Raw genomic sequence first — 19,050 nt, 5'->3', positions numbered from 1 at the left:
AAATTTAAAGACTCATTTAATATTTCTTATTTTGTTCCACTTAAGACATTACAGACCTGAAATGGGATGGGGATCTTTAAGACAGAAAATCAAACTGAAAACTAGGGTTAGTCCAGGGGTGGCTTTCATGAATTTTAACATCAAAGCCATTTAAACACCGTGGAACGTGCAATGCTTTGCCATGAATACATTTGAATAGGCTGAAGCAATTTTAAAAGAGCAGACCTTAAAAACACACTCACGAGGCTCAATGAAGAAACCCAAGTAAGTTTCCTGGCCTCGGAAAGTATACATTTCAGGCAAAACATTTTTTTCAAGTAAATGTTTTAACAAAGCACATAATCATTCCAACAAAAGAAGCCCTATCGTTAAAGCTTCTTTTTTCTTTTTTTTTTTAAGATTTTATTTATTTATTTAACAGAGAGAGAGAGAGAGATCACAAGTAGGCAGAGAGGCAGGCAGATGGAGAGGGGGAAGCAGACTCCCTGCTGAGCAGAGAACCCAATGTGGGGCTCGATCCCAGGACCCTGAGATCATAACCTGAGCTGAATGCAGGGGCTTACCCTCTGAGCCACCCAGGAACCCCTAAAAGAAGCCCTATCGTAATGTGAGCCTTACCTGCATAGTTTATGCATGTGTTTACAAAGCCAAATTACTGAGTAAAATTTTCCCTTTTGTTTTAAATGTATAAGAAAAATTTCAGCATTAAAAATAGATTGATTCTCAGAGGAGATGCAACATGGGGGGGTTAAGGGGGTAGGAGAAGAGTAAATGAAACAAGATGGGATTGGGAGGGAGAGAAACCATAAGTGACTCTTAATCTCACAAAACAAACTGAGGGTTGATGAGGGGAGGGGGGTTGGGAGAGGGGGGGTGGGGTTATGGACATTGGGGAGGGTATGTGCTATGGTGATTGCTGTGAAACGTATAAACCTGGCGATTCACAGACCTGTACCCCTGGGGATAAAAATATATTATATGTTAAAAAAAAATAAAATTAGGGGCGCCTGGGTGGCTCAGTGGGTTAAGCCTCTGCCTTCGGCTCAGGTCATGATCTCAGGGTCCTGGGATCGAGTCCACATTGGGCTCTCTGCTCAGCAGGGAGCCTGCTTCCTCCTCTCTCTCTCTCTGCCTCTCGCCTACTTGTGACCTCTCTCTCTGTCGAATAAATAAATAAAAAAATAAATAAAATTAAATTAAATCAAATTAAATTAAAAAAATAGATTGATTCTGACACTTTGTGAACACTATCTCATTTATACTGAGAGAGATAAAATGTGGCAGTGAAGTATTTTCTTGGCTCAGCTACTGGCCATGTGACCTTGGGCAGATTGCTGAATTCCATACTTTGTTCATCCGTAAAAGTGGGATGATAACAGTACCTACTTCATCAGTACGTTATATTTCACTGTGCACAGCAAAGAGAGAAGGAATATGCATGTATATGTAACATACACAGAATAATATGTATATATAACAAACACATTAGAACATGTACTAATATACATATTTAATATGTGTGATATACATATGTGTCATATGCATATGAGTACATACATACATATATAACAATATATTTATTTATAACAGCCTAATCGAGAGCTATGTAAATATTAATCGCTATTGCTCATTACTATCATTTTTCGCTCATCTTTGACAGCCAATTACCACAAGTCTGTTGACTATAGGTAATAAAAATCAACCATTTTAATGTGCTAACGAAACTAGTTCGATCTAGAACAATCCCTTCATTTTGCAAATGAGACAGAGATTCATTGAGAAAACATACACCACCTCCGTGTTTGAAGCGTTTTAAAGTAAGTCCAGAATAAGAGAATATGGGCTTTGAAAAGTTGAGGACCTCTGGCAACCTTGTGTTCCGGAACTGTGGGATTCACCTTCCCTACAAGTCAATTCTCCACGAGCTCCCCTGCAGTCATGGGAGACCAGCCAGCAGACAAGCAAGGAGCAAGTAATAACAACTGAAAACGGGGCCAAAGGGACCTCTTGCAATGACCATGCATAGCACACAGGGGAGGGCAGCATGCAGAACGGATTCCACACCATGACATGGGCACTCAAGAGAGCAGCCCACTGTGCACACCAGCAACCAGAAGGACCGGGGCCCTAACCACCACATGAGGCAATGTTTTCCGGGCAGGCAATGCCTTTAGTCCTAAATCCTGAGAGCACAGACTGTCTGCCACAAGGTTTAGGAGGGGCATGGACTTCTTTTTTTCATCACAGATTACATTTTTAAACTACTTTTCTGAAGAAAGAGTTCTGAGAATATTTGAAACTTGTACACTAAAGCTTAAGCTTAAAGAGAGAATTCAAATGTAGCGCTAAATTTTCTAAAGAGACCAAAACCAAAATTAATAACAAAACCCCTTTTCTTTTAAAAAAAAAAATGTTTTTAAGGGCGCCTGGGTGGCTCAGTGCGTTGAGTCTCTGCCTTCAGCTCAGGTCATGATCTCAGGGTCCTGGGATTGAGTCCCACATCGGGCTCTCTGCTCAGCAGGGAGCCTGCTTCCCTCTCTCTCTCTGCCTGCCTCTCTGGGGCTTGAACTCACAACCCCAAGATCAAAAGTCACGTGCTCTTCAGACTGGGCCATCAGGCACCCTCAAATGCTCTTTTCTAAAACTACAACTAATATCTTCTCTCAATCGCAAGATAATGGTAAAATGTCCCTCATGTGAGAAGTAAGTTCATCAGTTCTGAGTAAAAATGTCTGCAATTAAGTCCTTCAGAAAAGGGTAAAGAGAAATTAAAAAGAAGGCTTTGAGTATTTGAACTTTTCTTTTCCCCTCCCCCAGAAAAAGCCCGTATATCTTCCCTTTTCATATTTACAACCTGGGAATGTAAAATCGCTAAGAAACATAAATAAAAACCTTCAAAGTAAATCAAGCCAAATCGACAAATGTATCTTAATTTGGGCCAAAAGGGTGACTTGGCTTTGGGTCTTGTCCCACCCTATTTAATATTAGTAATTAATTATTAATCAAAGTATTTTCCTGGCTGCCTTTCCCGTCTGCACCATGTGCCAGGTGAGCTGGGAGACTCAGCTGGCGGTAAGCTGCGTGTTTGTTTGAGTTCAGTGCTGACATGCTCACTTTCAGGGTGACATGCTGAGAGACAGAGAGGATGTGGCATGCCAGGCCCCCAGAATGACCTTGTTAAGCTTTGAGTAGTCAATGAGGTCAGGCCGATGTCTGTGGATGAGTGCACAGAGTCCAAGGCCATCCTTCCAGCTGCGCCACGGTCAGGAAGAACAGGAATACATGTTAATGGAGAGAAAGCAGCAGCTTACGTCTTGGACAGACATAATCCTACAAGTGGTCCTTCCTGTCCTTCTGTCTGTCATGCCCACCCTTGCCCTGAGACTCCTCCCTATCTACTGGCCCAGTCCCGGTTCTGGGCTGGGAGAACCAGCGACACCCTCTTCTCACCCTGCCCTCCTCCCTGGTCAGCACCCTCCTGTCCCGATCCCTCCTCCCCATCTCCCACGAGGACCCTCCTGCAGGGTCTGCCCAAAAACCACACACAAGGACGTCTATCCTTAAATGTCCAGGACATACTTCCCCCTCAAGATCCTTCGTACACTTGAAAGTCCCTATGAGCTCCCAGGGACTCCTCTGTCTTCATAAGGTTCTTCACATGTTTTCAAAAAGGCAAAGACATGGTAGCACCCGAGGGACTCAGCAAGGAGGACCCGCACTCCTGGTCTGTCTCCCCAGAGACACTCACGCTAACTGTTCTCTAGACAACCCTGGGTTTTGAGCTTGCCAGAAGCGACCAGGGGTTCACTGAGGGCTGAGAGTGGGAGTTCTGCTCCCCAAAAGGTCAGGGGAAGAAAGAAACTCCAGGGGGCTACAGAGCTGAAGTGCTTGACCCTGTCTTGGGCAAAGGAGGAAAGGCGAGAAGGTCAATGAGAGGCAAGCTGACTTCCACACCTGCCTTCTCCTTTGGGGCTCCTCCTGTCCTCAAGACAGCGTGCTGTAGGGACAGAAAAGTCCTCTTTTCCACCTTTGTACACTCAAGGCCTGGCTCAGTGCCTGACACTTGGTAGACACTCTATAATATTTGTCCACCCAGGAGAACCTCCCCCATTTTCCCTTGTGGCTCCTGCTTGCCCTTCGTTTCCCTGATAATCCATGGTGGCTGAGGACCTATTTCTATTCCTGAGTAACCCACCAAACAGAGGGTGAAAATACAGCTCTTCTACTCTCAGAAGACGTGCATGAGGAGGAACACTGGGGCAAGTGATAAAATCACGCTCTGAGATTAAATTTAGACTCCATTCACGCACATTCCAGTCATTTTACAAATACAAGTTTCCTCCTTCTCTCGAACCCCAGCATACAAAGTTGGCCGAGGAAGTGTCTTTCTCTGCAGCACAGAGGGAGGCGCTGGGATATGGACAGTACGCAGACTCCGCCTCGATGTCCTTGCTGAGAAGCCACGCCTGCCGCTCCCGACAGCAGCAGGTGAAAGTCACGGTGAGATGCATGCCCACAACCCCCAAATAGTGAAGGCCCGTTCGAGGGCTGAGCAGTACTATGCTGTTTTACCAGCCCCTCAAAGCCACTGGATGGGTTCCCCAGAGGGATCTTAAGTATCAGAGATGCTACAGCCTTAGGTCCACTGCAGACATAAAACGTGCCTCAGACAGGAGCCGGAAGATAATAGCAGACATAACCACGGCTCTCCCAGGACTCCAGGAGAATCTAAGAAGCCCAGGGCCTTCCTTGCTTACCTGGTGTGGAAGTTCTGAATGTTCACATTTCTATAAGGAGCGGTTTTCCTTTGACACCAAAGCAGCAGACCTTCTTTGGCGGAGGTTTCTGTAATGACAGCCAAGAAACAGTGTCCACATGGAAATACTCAGTACTTAAGGCACCCAACTCCCAGGCTTGATAAGAGACCTCCCAGGGGGTGGACCACCAAACATATCATCTCTTCTTGTGATCTCTGCTGGGACCCTGCTCCCAGGGGCAGACTGCTGAGGACACCGAAGGGACTTGAAAAGGCCAGCACGGGGCAACCACAAGTTATGACACGATAAACACAAAACCAGACAGCGGGGATACTGGCAAAGAATTGTTTTTTAAAGTTTCGTTTAAAAACTTTCAAGTTTCTGGGGCACACCTGGGTGGCTCAGTCGGTTAAAGCCTCTGCCTCCGGCTCAGGTCATGATCTCAGGGTCCTGGGATCGAGCTCCGCATCAGGCTCTCTGCTCTGCGGGGAGCCTGCTTCCTCCTCCCTCTCTACCTGCCTCTCTGCCTACTTGTGATCTCTGTCTGTCAAATAAATAAATAAAATCTTTTTAAAAAATAAATAATAAAAATTTTCGAGTTTCGCTTAAAAATTACTACTATGCACTAGACTATGACTTCACTAACCTGTCATTTGATTCTCTTATCATCTTGGGTCAATGGGATGCACAGAGACCACCGTGTCTCAGATTTATTCCCTTACCCGCTGATTTGTATAATACCGAAAGGTTTTTATTAGTACGTTTCAGGTTTGGCCACTTGAGTTCTGAAGAAGTAGAAACAACAGCAGGCTCCCCCTGGTAGCACAAGGCAGGCCACTGAGGTCCCAGTTCCGACCCCCGCATTCCCCAGAGGCCATTCCTCCTCAGGCCACTCCGCCCAGGACTGACAGAGGGAGAGGCACTGGAGCCAGCCATTCCTGTGTGGGTGCGGCTCCTCTGAGACCCAAGGCTGAAGGGCTCCCCATCAGACCCTTCTCCCGGCAGACCTCCCTTCCCTTCTCCAGCACAGGTGTTGGCCAGGTGCCCTGGATGGCTCTCTCTTGGCCATTTCTGGTTCTTCATAGGCATTCCCCACCCCACCCCCAAAAAATCTCTGGCATGTCTGTTCTGGACTGAATGTGTTTCCCCCACCCCCAAATTCCTATGTGTTTTTTTAAAAATATTTTACTTATTTATTTATTTGAGAGAAAGAGAGAGAGAGGAAATGAGGAGAAAGAGTGTGAGGCGGGGAGGCTCAGAGGGAGAAGCAGACTCCCTGCTGAGCAGGGAGTCCAATGCAGGACTTGATCCCAGGACTCCAGGATCATGAACTGACCCACAGGTAGTTGCTTAACCAAATGAGCAACCTAGACTCCCCCTTCCCCAAATTCCTATGTTAAAGCCCTGACCTTATTTAGAGATGGAGCCTTTGGGAGGCAATTAAGCTTAGATGAGATCATGAGGGTGGTGCTCCCAGGATGGGAGTAGAGCCCTTCTGAGAAGAGAGCTCTTCCTCTCCCTCTGCCATGAAGGATGCAGCAAGAAAGTGGCCATTTACAAGCCAAAATGAAGGTCTTTAGCCAAAACAGACCATGCTGACAGCCTGATCTTGGATTTCCACCCTCTAGAACCATGAGAAAATAAATTTCTCTTGGTCAGGCCACCTGGTCTATGGTCTTCTGTTATGGCAGCTCAAGATGGCTAAGACAGTGTCTAATACCCTTCTGGCATCAGCTTCTTGGAGGGTCCCAAATTACCTGCATCCAAACATCTCCTCAAAACTGTTCCCCAAAATCTAGGATTCTGCATGTATTTAAGTGCTAACAATTTAGAAAAGCCCTATAAACATGTGGACTCTTAACTAACATTGGGCCCTGGCCTTCCATTTTAGTAAGGACTTCAAGTTGATTTTTTTTTCTGTAAAAAGTGTTCTGTAATTATTTATCTGAATTGCCCATTCTCATTCAGACTTTCCCGTGACCCATAACCCAGCTGAAATAAACACACTCCCAAAATTTCACGTGCTAAAGGAATCACTTGAACCACTCCTATTCATGTCTCTTCTCCAGAAAATCTTATTAAGAAAAACAACTGAACATTCTAAGACTTTATTCAAATATTAACTGGTAAAAATGTTGAAAAATGGAACTCCACACTGCCTGCCTTTGGGTCCCAACCAAAGTTACTAATAAGAAAAAGTACAATGGGGCACCTGAGTGGCTCAGTCATTAAGCATCTGTCTCTGGCTCAGGTCATGATCCCAGGGTCCTGGGCTTGAGCCCTGTATATGGCTCCCTGCTCAGCGGGAAGCCTGATTCTCCTCCTCCCACTCCTCCTGCTTGTGTTCCCCCTCTTGCTATATCTCTTTCTGTCAAATAAATAAAATATTTTTTAAAAAAGGAAAAAGTACATCAGGAGGAAATAATGCACTGTATTTTAGAAAGTTTAAGTGAAATTTAGGCTAGAAAGGCAAAGAGATGTAAAGCAGATCAACAGAATCTCATAAAGTTTAAATCTGCGTAATTTCATGGAGTTTTACCTAATTTATGTCTAAATATATCTGAACACTCTTATGCGATGAACGTCAACGTTTTCTCCTTATTTCATTGGCTAACCTAATCAAAAAGGACTCTCTCCCACCCCAATGCCATTGTCAGGTTTTCCTAACCAGGCCTATTATGTCCCTGGCAGCGGTACACCTCACTCCCAGCAAGGACAGCTTAAATCTGAAACATGGCCTTTTGGCACACACAGAATCGTTGATGTGAAAAGCACATTATAAGTAGGTACTGCCATTTATCATTCCATCACAAAACATGAGAGATGCACCAAGCAAACCCCATCCACGTACAACAGGACGGCCCTCATTAGCAGGTGTGTTCATCTCTCATTTTATTTCCTGGAAGAAATCCATCATTCTTCCAAAGGACACTGGCTCCTCAAAGAATTCAATCATAATAACAATGACTTTTTGCACATGCTACACATCATGAAAACAAACTAAGATCATCTTTCTAGAGACCTCCAGAAATTGAGTGAGATTATTGAGAAATGACTCCAAAAAAGTAAAACAATAAAGAAAACAAAAATGTAAGTCAGCCAACTACCTCCTGAAAAACATCTACTTGGAAGAGATCTAGGGACTTAGCTAATCATATTCCTACCTTTGAAAGTTTAACTTCTTAGTCTTTTGAAAAGCAGGTTAATGTATCTTTTTATTATGATAACTTCACAAAATACTTTGACATCTTATTTTCGACACATCAACAATCACTCTAGGGAAAATGAATAATGGATACCACACATAGCTACATTTGAAATAGAAGTAAATTCTAAATTAAACTATCACTAATTTGACATGTGTAACCCATCAGAAAAAACCCTGTAATAACCTCTGTAATATTTGTGGGAAAAGGATTCGTTAGACTAGCAAATGCAACTATGTGAATAAGCTTTTTAAAAATAGTATTTGTTCTTTAAGGTGAGCTCAGCTGTTTAAATATTTAAATTTGGAAGTATATGAAATTGGTAAAATTATCATAAATTACTGTTTTCTTAATAAAGCAAGAACTTAGAAGAAGCATCTTGTTATTTTCACTGGAATGAAATGAATGTATCTTTAAAAAAGCACATTGTATAAAAGTTTTCAAATTCAGACTTTATAAATTCTGAGCCTGAATTATTGAGATTTTAATATCATTGTATCTCACTTGGATATTTATTTATTTATTTTTTAAAGATTCTTTATTTATTTATTTGCCAGAGAGAGAGAGAGACAGCAAGAGAAGGAACACAACAGGGGGAGTAGGAGAGTGAGATGCAGGCTTCCAGCTGAGCAGGTAGCCCAAAGTGGGGCTGAATCCCTGAATCCCTGGGATCATGACCGAGCTGAAGGCAGAAGCCCACTAAGCCACCCAGGCGCCCCACAGTTGGATTTTTAGATGACACAAATGGGGCTTCCATGCCAGAAGGGAGTAATCTAAGTGGTCAGAAATTCCTTAAGGGTAAATGCTGTAGGCTTCATGCCATCTGGCACAACAGTAAGTAAATCACTGGTTTTTAACGTTTGATGGTTGAATAGTAACTAACATCACCTAAAAAGACCCGCATCAGAGGGTACTCTGTCCTGGGCAGAACTACAAACAATGTCCCCACCCTCACCGTTCAGGTTCCTGGGTTTCTGTTGGGTGACAAAGGTACAAGAGGTTGACAATGGTTGGACAATCCAGACCACCTTTAAGTAGGTTCTGCAGCTATACATTTTGTGATTTGAGGGCTAAATAGGCAAAGTTCTAATTTTAAGAATGTCAATTTGACACTTTTCAACAGTGCTGAATTCATCAAAATATTTAGGAGTACAGTGGGCGAAAAAGACTAAAGATTTTCATCTTCTGTGGCAGTGCCAAGGACTATGGTTCTATTATAGTGATGGAACAGTTGTTAGGCCCAAAGATACAATAACAATGGAGATTTTGTTAACAGAAAGACAGAAAGCTGTAGAGACAGACACAGAGACGGAGAAGGAAAGCAGGGACAGAGGCTGAATGAATGAACTCAGATTTCAACTGATTGCTTTTTTGCACCTGCAAGTCCATAGAACTGTTAGAGTTGGGAACCTATGAATATAATAAGCAATTAAAAGCCCCCCAAATGCTCATTTTAAAAAGCGACTTCTGTTCTGAACATGTGCTCATCTTTTCCAAAATGATTCCACCCCCATGAATGAAACAGTATTGCTGGGGTCTTTCCCATACAAATATAAAACCTGTGAAAACCCAACTCCCATATCTTCCATTAAATCATGGAAATGACTATTCAATTTTACAAGGTCTTATTTAAATTCTACTTTATAAATTCAATCTAGGAATGACTCCAAGTTCCTAATACAATCAGATTTTCAGCCGTGTCTTTTACCTTCAACTGAAATATCCTGAATAGCAAAGCGAAGGATGATGGTCCAGATCATACCCAGCGTCATCTTCACGTTGCCATCCACAATTTCTTTAGGAAAGAAACAACAACAACAAATTCGCATAAAGGTGACATCATCAGTGCATATATTTTTCCCACAGCTTGTATGTTTCCCATAAGTTTTGACTTCAGAGCTACTGGAAAAAAAAAAAATATATATATATGTATATAATGGAAAGACCAGTTCATGTTTTTATGTGTCACAGTGTGTCTAGTTATACAGTATTCATAACCAAATGTCTCTGGTTTAAATGAATTCTGAGTTAATAATAAGCATATATCTTGTAAATGCATAATCACTGAAAACAACCCGAGTTTCCAAAGCCCAAAGACTAGATGGGCCAAGGTTCTGAGTAGTCAGTTTCAGAGAACACGGGCTCATCTTCACCCTGATCCTTCCAGGGTGCCCCAGGTGGGGCAAGGTCATGGTACTTAGCTGTAAAAAAAAAAAACACAAGAAGCCGAGTCGTCTCAGCTCCTGCCACACTCACTGGGGCTCCCAATCTCCCCAAGAAAGAAGAGGTCACTTCCCTCCTACTAATTAGTTCTTCATAAGAGTCACCGGGAAGGTTAAGCTCTTTCCCACCCCAATAATCAGGCTTAAGAAGACAGCATTATATTTGACTCTATTCTTTACAAATAATCCTACAGCCTGGTCTGCCATTCATGCTACCTTTTCTTCTCATCTCTGTACCCCAGACCTTAGCAGACAGCCTGACACCATAAGATGGCAAGCACCATAAGTGCCAGGAGGAATTCGCCCAGCTACAGGCCCACCCACCTTCCACTGGGAGGTCAGTGTGGCAAGCCGGGTCATTCCTATCACCCCTCATTTACCTTCAGCCCCGATGGACACCAGTTTCACGCCTTTGCTGGCTATGTAATCCAAGGCTTTGTTGACATTAGCAATTTTGTGGAACCGCATTTTTCCTCGGTCAGGTTTGGGCAGCCTTTCTCCTGTCGGATGAAGAAAGAATAGCATGGACACAGAGAAAGTAACCCCTTGACAGGGAATCGAGACACCAAAATTCAGAGTCCATCCTTCCTTAAATGGAAATAAGTATATGACTGTTTCTGATGGGTCTCTGGTTTTTGTAAACCACAAACCAAAAAAACTTTTAAGACCAATGGACCAGTGCAGAGCCATATACTTTTCAGATCTGCTTGGGAGAGTCCGGTTTGGTCTACCAGCCCAACTTACAAAGGAGTCTAGAGAAAAGCTGGTTGGTAGCCCAGGAGCCTCTGGAGTTGCTGACTATTAGAGGAAATCAGGAGAGCCTGGTCCAAATAACAGCACTGGGTGCCAGGGCTCCTGGCAGACACCCGATTATGAAGATATATGGATCGGGGCACACTTGCCACCGCCCTTCTAGTCCCACTTCTTCAAGGGTGATCCCTTCTCTCATCCAAAGTCTAAACCAGCCAACTCAAATTCAGAGCAAAACATAACCCCTCTGGGATTTGAGCTCATGTTTTCAGCCTTATGGCAACATGTATCCTGGCTTTCTGCATGGAAGACCATGCCTGGGAGAGGCACCTGCTGGGCTTAGAGCAGAGAGAGGGCAGCACCGTGGGGAGTCGCATAAATGTCATTTTTTCCTTTTCTTATTCTGTTTCAAGGTAGATGGTGCAAATATTATTTTAATAGGTCAACTTTAAACAGCATTTACTCCTTTTTCAGAGCAGAAAAATAACTCCAGGCAGATTGCTCTTTGGAAAGGTGTTCTCTGCCAATAATACCGTGTTCTGGCCCAGCCAGGGTCAAAGGGCACGTCTGAGGCAGTCGTTTCTAAATAGATGCGTATAGAGCATCTATTTAGAATAGAATAATAGAATAATCTATCTAGAGCCCACACACAGATGCGTGGGGTGCAGCAGGACACCTGTACGTCTAAGACCAACCTGAGATGACTTCCAAAAGCAGCATGAGCTTAAGGCCATTCCTGAAGTCTTCCTCGATGTTCTCAATCTGGGTGCCGGCCTTCCTTAGGTGGGAATTACACCAGGCAGTGAAAGTCTGCAACGAGAACCAAGCACTGCTTGACACAGTCCCAAACCCATCAGGGCACCCCTCCACCCCATGCGGCCGACACTCAACTTCTTGCACACTCGAGACTGGAGCTCCCGGGGCCTTCTAGGGCAAGCACACAGACTTTGATGGAAAGGATGACTCGAGGCCTACGGTAAGATTTTAGTAGTTTCCCCTTTAGGGACCAAAAAAAAATCATTTATTTGATATACCAGCCTGAGGGATTTATGCCTTCAGCTTAAAAAGGTACCATGTTCACACCTATGCCCTGACCTTCTGAAAACCTATTTCGTAGGAGATACGGACTAAATGAGAGTGTGCTTATTTCCTGCACGCAAGAAAAATAAGCTTGCTTGCAGAATGGATGAATAAAGAATGCTTAAATAATGTTCATAATGGCTTACTTCAGAGTGGAGGGTGGGCGGTATTGTGTCGTGGAGAGGAAAGGAGAGGAGGGCCCCCAAACCACTCATTATCTACATCTTAGTTTATCCTGAATACGCAACAGTGTTAAGCTAGTAACTAAATCACTTAAACAAATTTGCAGTATAGTCAATCATTAAAAATAATGATAATAATAACAGTAATAAGCACCTCCTCCTGGCATATGCCAGGTCCTGGGCTAGACCCCGGATTTCAAAGCAGTTAGATAGAACCCGGCCATGGAAGGGATCCCAGTCCCGTCATGTTAACAAATCATGAAGACAGTCTTCAGTGGAAAGGTGGGCTGTATATCAAGAGGCATCCAAAGTCATTCTGTTTATTTTTCAAGCTGCTCTTAACTTGGTTTCCACTTGTGCCCTATTTCCTGCCAAAACCATTTTAGAAGGGCTTGCGCAGCAGCTGCTGGCTAAGAATGCAAATGTCCCCTTGGGTTGCAACAGCTGTGGGGCTCCAGAACAAAGTGCCCAGCATGTTACTCTGTGCGGAGACACACAAATAGGGTCTGTGTGACAGAGGAGAAAATGAATCCCTAAAAAATAGGTGGGTTCCGTGCAAGACCACAAAAAGATACTCTTTCCATACAAATGATTTTCCTGAGAAACAGAAAATTTTCAAATCCAACAGTCACTTATTTCAACAAAGATGCGATGGCATTAAGTATCAGAGCAAAAAGAGAATGTAGGCATTTTCTTGGACTTACAATAATTCATTTCACCCTGAGAGCCTAAAGGAATAATTATTTCTCCTAAAACACCACTAAACTTGAAACCATATGCTCTAGATCTACCTCCAGTTGCCATGGTAGCCCCTAGCCATGGGTGGCTATTTAGGTATAAACTAACTAAAATGAAAGGAAATGAAAAACCTTAGTTCCTCAGTTGCATAAGCTACTTTTCAAGTACTCAAAAGCCACCTGTAGCTGGGGGTTACTGAGCTGGACGGTGCCCAGATGGATCATTCAAGCAATACAGAAAGCTCAATGGGACAGCACTGTTCTAGAGAACCAAACTTTGGTGTTTGAAGCCAAGATTGTTAGGAAGAGTCTAACATTTTTTTTTATTTCAATATCAATTTTATCTATTTGCTCTTTGAATAGGCGATACATTTCCCTGGTTCAAGATTCAAGTGCCACGAAAAGGGAATAAAGTGAAAAGCGTCCCTCTCTTCCCATTCCCGGGTACCCAGTTCCCTTCTCCAGAGGAAACAAACATTCAGTTTTGCATGTATCTCTTCAAGGATCTTTGATAAGTACACAGATACACACTCTTTTTTTTTTTTTTTTGTCCTTTAACCCATATCAGAATATAGACATTGTCCTGCACCTGGATTTTTTTTTTTTTTTACCCACGTAAGAAATATAACCTAGAGCTCTTTCCATTTCCGCATAGATCATTCCTTTTGATGGCTGCATAGTATTCCACCATAGTACATATACTGTGCTGTATGTAACCAGCTCCCTGTGGATGGACATTTTGGTTGTTTCTAGACAGTTATCTATCAGTAAAACACATCCTAGGCCCGTTTCCAGCAACCAAAACGACTTTAAATGTGTTTGGGTTTTGCTTTTTTTTTTTAAACTGACAATACTGAGACTAATCACAGACCTAAACTTTTGGGAAAGGCACAAGAAAACAGGTTGTGATTTTTTAAAATGGAATTGACAGAAAAATAGAATGATATGAAATATTTAGAGAGTTGCCTTTATTTAGATTTGAATTTAAAAATGAGCAACTACTGCTGGTGCCAATTTCCTTATCTTGTCACCGTGTCACTTAAGTCCTTCATAATAAAAGTGTCAGAAACACTTCCGAATATAATCCCAAAGGTGCAAGCTTCCTGACCCCGTGATGAAACACTGGTGAAGTCTGTTTGATACAACCTTTTTATAGGTATACTCACAATGAAGGTAATATACCATAGGTAATTATCCCTTTGTGCAAATCCGGAGAATGAATTTAATCTAAAAGGTCAATTTATTTAGGTAAGTTTAATGAAGTGTCCCTATCTTTAATGAGCCCTTCTAAGAGCCAATAAAGGTGGTAACTACCAACTATACCCGACAGCGCTGGTATAATGGCTTTGCAAAGAGGCCGGTGCACTCTGAAAAGGAATTTTAAGCTTTATTAGAATGTTTAATTTTCAGTCTATCTACAGTTTTAATTACCATAGCCTATAGAGACTGTTCTTAGGCATTTCCAGTCATCCTGGGTTTCTGTGAAAAGCCTGCTAATTATACAGGAGACAAAGCCACAACAGCAAGGGCAAGACCCCACACATTTACCCGAAGGCTTCTCTGTGGCTAGCCTTGCTACTTGACAGCAATGTGGGAACTCAATCTTGGAGGACTAGCGTGGCCAGGAGGTAGGTCCACATGGTTTTAGAGCCAGGCTCCTAGGATCAAACCAAACTACCAAGCCAGATGTCCTTCCTAAGAGAAATGGTGCCCTATGAACTGGATACGCCCACCAAGGAGAGAGGCCACGGTGTCCACATGGCTCAGTCCCAGAAGCTGCTCAGTCACATGTGAGGTCCTCCAACTTCTTCTCCTGCTTCCTCTACCTCTCTTCTGGAGAAGAGCTCATTCCCTGCTCTTCTGCACCTAGTGATAAGACCCAATGCTTTCTGAAGCTCAAAAACAGGCATGTAAAAAAAAAGAAAAAAAAACCTTTGAGAGCCATACAAAGAGAACCAAGATGGGACACCACAGACCCATCTACAGATGTTCCTGACTTACGACGGTTGGACTTACAAGTTTTTGACCTCACAGTGGTGCGAAAGCCATTCCCAGTCAGTAGGAAACATACTTAGAATTCTGAATCTGGGTATTTTCCCAAGCTAAGCTGTGTGGTACGATTCTCTCTTGTGATGCTGGGCAGGGGCAGCAGCTCCCAAGCAGCCATGGGATCACGAGGGTCAACAACTTAGAAACTTACCAATATTCTGCACCCATACACAGCCCTTCTGTTTTTCACTTTAGGTACAGTATTCAATCATGGGACAATCAACACTTTATTATGAAAAAGGCTTTGTGTTAGATGCTCTTGCCCAACTGTAGCCTAACATCAGTGTTCTGAGCACGGTTAAGGGCGGCTGGGCTGGACTATGGCGTTCGGTAGGTTACATGGAGCCAATGTGTTTCTAACTTAAGATATTTTTAACTTACCATGGGGTTATCCAGATATAACTCCAAAGTCAGTTAAAGAAGATCTGTATCTCCAGAAGAGAAAGGCTGATATTTGTGGCTCTTACCACCTTCCAAAGAAGCTCACAAGAAAACGAAGGGAAAGGGTGTTCAAGACACATGTAGAAAAGATGGAAAGGCAGCGGAAGGCACTGTCTCCACGCGTATATTCCCCAAACAACAGGAGCAAATATCAGTATCTCTTCCTGAAACATAAGGAATCACAACCCGGGAGGCACTGGCCCAGATGGGTGGTCCTGCGGGAGCAGACTGGTCTCTAAGCCCATATAGACCCAACCTGGCCATGGCACCAAAATCTCTGTAAGCAACAGGGTACAAAGGAGAAGGGCCCAGAGATTAAGGTTTAACCCTTAACCTTTAAGGCTGTGTTCCCATGGCTTGTAGGCTTATAGTATTGTGTTTTCATGCAGGAAGTCTGTTTTCATGCAGGAAGTCTGAAGGACAATCAACTATCCTCAATCCCTTCACTGTTATATTCCTTAATCTAGTGGCCAAGAAAACATTCCTCAACACCCAAAACATGGCCAGTTGAGAACAACAGCAGTAGAAGGAGTTTCCCAGGATTATCAGCAAGAAGTGTTAGTCCTGTTCACTGGAAGGTGAGGCCATCCTCTTTCCTGAAGAACTTACTGGCAAAGTCCCTAGTCCACAAGAACGGTAAGCCTACTGCCGTTCTCAAAGTTAAATTCTCTGTGCGTGCTTAAGGGCAAAAAAAGTACTGTGTCTTTACTAATATGTTGAGATAAGCCTGTGCTACTGAATGATATACATTTGCATATGGTTTCTTTTTAAGTTAATTAACCCTATAGACCTAACAGCCTACACTGCAGACTTTTCCACGGACAAAAGGGAGAAAGGGTCTTTTAATCAAAATGATTAGTAACTGAGGTTATTTACATAACACAAGTTCATATCTCTACCTGGAAAGGATTATTACCCAGAAAAAGAAAAAAAAAATCAATCTTGAGTCTGATACAGTTGTCTGAACACAAGTTGGTTTCATGCTATCAGATAATTATTAATTCTTTCAGTAATAAGGTTCTAGGCCTGGTCTGTCTCCTCTAAGACTATCTGTTCAACTTAGTATTCTATTTTCTTCAAACCAAAAATACAGCAAGACAACATCTATAAACTCCCTTTATACTTTTTAAACTAGCTTTTCCTCTGATAATAATAACATGAAATATGAATTTCAGATCCCATTTCCTGAAATGGGTACTCAGAAAAGTTTGTGGGGTTTTCCTGAACAGAAGAGAATGGGGCGTGCTGAGGGCTACGACATTCGGGCACAGCCCACAGCATGAAGCTTGGAAGGTAGGAAGGTCTGAAGCAGCTCTCAGCTTTCAGGCCCACCAATGATAACACAGCATTATCTTTCAGGTCCAAAACAGTTTGGGGCACTGTCAAAGTGTTCTGTGATTTTGAGCTTGCTTTCGTTGGTCAGTAAAGGCATTGGGAGGCTCACCGTGTGATCCTGGCCTGAATCCTATGGGGAGGGATGAATGGGCCTCAGGAAAGGGGGAGGCCGAGCCTGGTCCAGCCTGCAGTCATGGCTCAGAACTCAGATTCTATTTCTGACTCTGACACCATGAAATTATTTGTCCTTCATGTCCTGACACTTTCCCAGCTACAGAAAAAAAAGGGCGGGGGATAATAATTGTTATCATCAATTCTATGAAACAGTTCAAAAGGTTATCAGGAGGAGAAGAACTATAAAAGCTGACCGGCCAACACTACCTATCACGTTGTTTCAGAACGCACTCTCACGTACAACTAGTGGAAGCCAGTCTGTGGTTTAAAGTTGATTGTAAAAATGCTCCATTTATTTTTCTATTTATAATAATCACTTTTAAGGGTATGTTATTTTCCACCTCATAGACTCCCAATCTGACAAGATTCCTTCTAATCACTTTCCTGGGTTTTTTGTTTTTTTTTTAAATATTTGGAAAGTAAGGAGGTAGGAAGCATCTAGAAAGCTGCACCCATTTATAGACTCTCTGGTTAAGGCAGAAGAGGAGGTCAGAGCTGTTCCTGGGAAGTAAATGTGATTTCGGCTTTAGTGTTTATAAAGGAGACACTCGGGGCACCTGGGTGGCTCAGGTGTTAAGTGTCTGCCTTCAGCTCAGTTCATGATCTCAGGGTCCTGGGATCAAGCCCCGCATCAGGCTCCCTGCTTGGGGGGGAGCCTGCTTCTCCCTCTCTCACCCCCCCTGCTTGTGTTCCCTCTCTCACTGTGTCTCTCTCTGTCAAATGAATAAATAAAATCTTTAAAAAAAAATAAAAATAGGGATGCCTGGGTGGCTCAGAGGGTTAAAGCCTCTGCCTTTGGCTCAGGTCATGATCCCAGGGACCTGGGATCGAGTCCCAAATGGGGCTTCACTGCTCAGCAGGGAGCCTGCTTCCCTTCCTCTCTCTCTGCCTGCCTCTCTGCCTACTTGTGATCTCTGTCTGTCAAATGAATTAATCAACTCTTTAAAAAAAATAAAAATAAATTAAAAAATAAAAATTAAAAGGAGATATGGCCGTCACAAAGAGCAGGGAGTTCTCTGCACAGGGAGGACAGAAAGTTCTGCCCCACATGGCTGGCAGAAGCAGAACTTTCTGTTTCACTACAAAGCTTCACAATCCCAGTCCCCTCAACCGAGAGACCCTGGTCCACGCGCCAGGTGAGGACACGCACTGGGTGATGCATACAACGGGGCCATAGCAGCATGGTCTTAAATATAAATATTCAGGCACACAGCCATCTTATAAAACCTTTCAGCAAGGTCTCTGGACCCAGAAGCCACTCTCAGTGAAGACTGCTCAACCTAATCTTCTGATCTGGAAAAAAATTCCACACCTTCAAGGCTGCCAAGTGCCCAAGTACACCTTTCAACTCCTCACACGACATTTTAAAAATTCAACCAGAGAGACAGAAGTATGGAAGCATGTAAGTGTCCACTCTAAGGATCCAGCATGTGTTACAACCAATGGTAAGATGTCTTGGAAGCCCATCTGGAGGCCTCATGCTCTCGTGAGTTGCGTAAGCAGGCATCTAAGTACACAGTGGGCAGCCCTTTTGTTCTCTGCCCACAAATCTCTGCCAAGTCTCCAGTATCCTGCTAGATCCCACGGCAGGTGACGGCTCAGTGTAGCGCCCCCGAAACACAGCCGCCCTAAAATCTGAGTCCTGGCTCTGTGACCCTGAAACACAGCCACCCTAAAATCTGAGTCCTGGCTCTGTGACCCGCTGAGGGCCCGATGTGGCCAAGTCAGCCCCTCTTTCCTGTGACTTGCTGCTCGCCCCAAGGAATGCACTGTGCACTTACCCCAGCTGGCTGACCGTGATGTCTGATAAATGAAAGAGAAAGCCAACTACTTCACAATACAGATGCGACAGAAACACAAAAGAACAGCAGTCGGTGGTAGCAATTCAAAGAAACTGGAAATGCTTTGGGGTTTAAATTAAAAGGGAATTAAATCATTGCATAGAAAAAAATACATAGCCTACAGTCACGACTTAAGGCTCCTGGAGCAAAAGAATATTCCACCTCCAATAACCAAGCATAAACATGCACATTTCATAAACCGTGGCAGGGCACAGACAGAAAGAGGAGACAAGAAGGTCTGAAATCCATGAATCCAGAAAGATGCCAGGTCTTCGT

General features: G+C 43.4%; 1 protein-coding gene across 1 annotated transcript in view; it reads right to left on the bottom strand.

The window, feature by feature from the left end:
• ACTN2 (actinin alpha 2) overlaps window positions 1-19,050 on the bottom strand; it is a 66,159-nt gene that overhangs the window by 28,628 nt on the left and 18,481 nt on the right. Inside the window, exons 2-6 of the mRNA XM_047701787.1 lie at window positions 11,631-11,745; window positions 10,566-10,685; window positions 9,672-9,758; window positions 4,758-4,845; window positions 3,174-3,252 (exon numbers count right to left, since the gene is read on the bottom strand). Coding sequence (XP_047557743.1) covers window positions 3,174-3,252; window positions 4,758-4,845; window positions 9,672-9,758; window positions 10,566-10,685; window positions 11,631-11,745 — 489 coding nt within the window. The remainder of the gene's footprint in view (window positions 1-3,173; window positions 3,253-4,757; window positions 4,846-9,671; window positions 9,759-10,565; window positions 10,686-11,630; window positions 11,746-19,050) is intronic.

The sequence above is a fragment of the Lutra lutra genome, chromosome 14 (genome assembly GCF_902655055.1).
Source record: "Lutra lutra chromosome 14, mLutLut1.2, whole genome shotgun sequence".
NCBI classification, from domain to species: Eukaryota; Metazoa; Chordata; class Mammalia; order Carnivora; family Mustelidae; genus Lutra; species Lutra lutra.
This window is presented reverse-complemented; position numbering and strand designations above follow the sequence as displayed.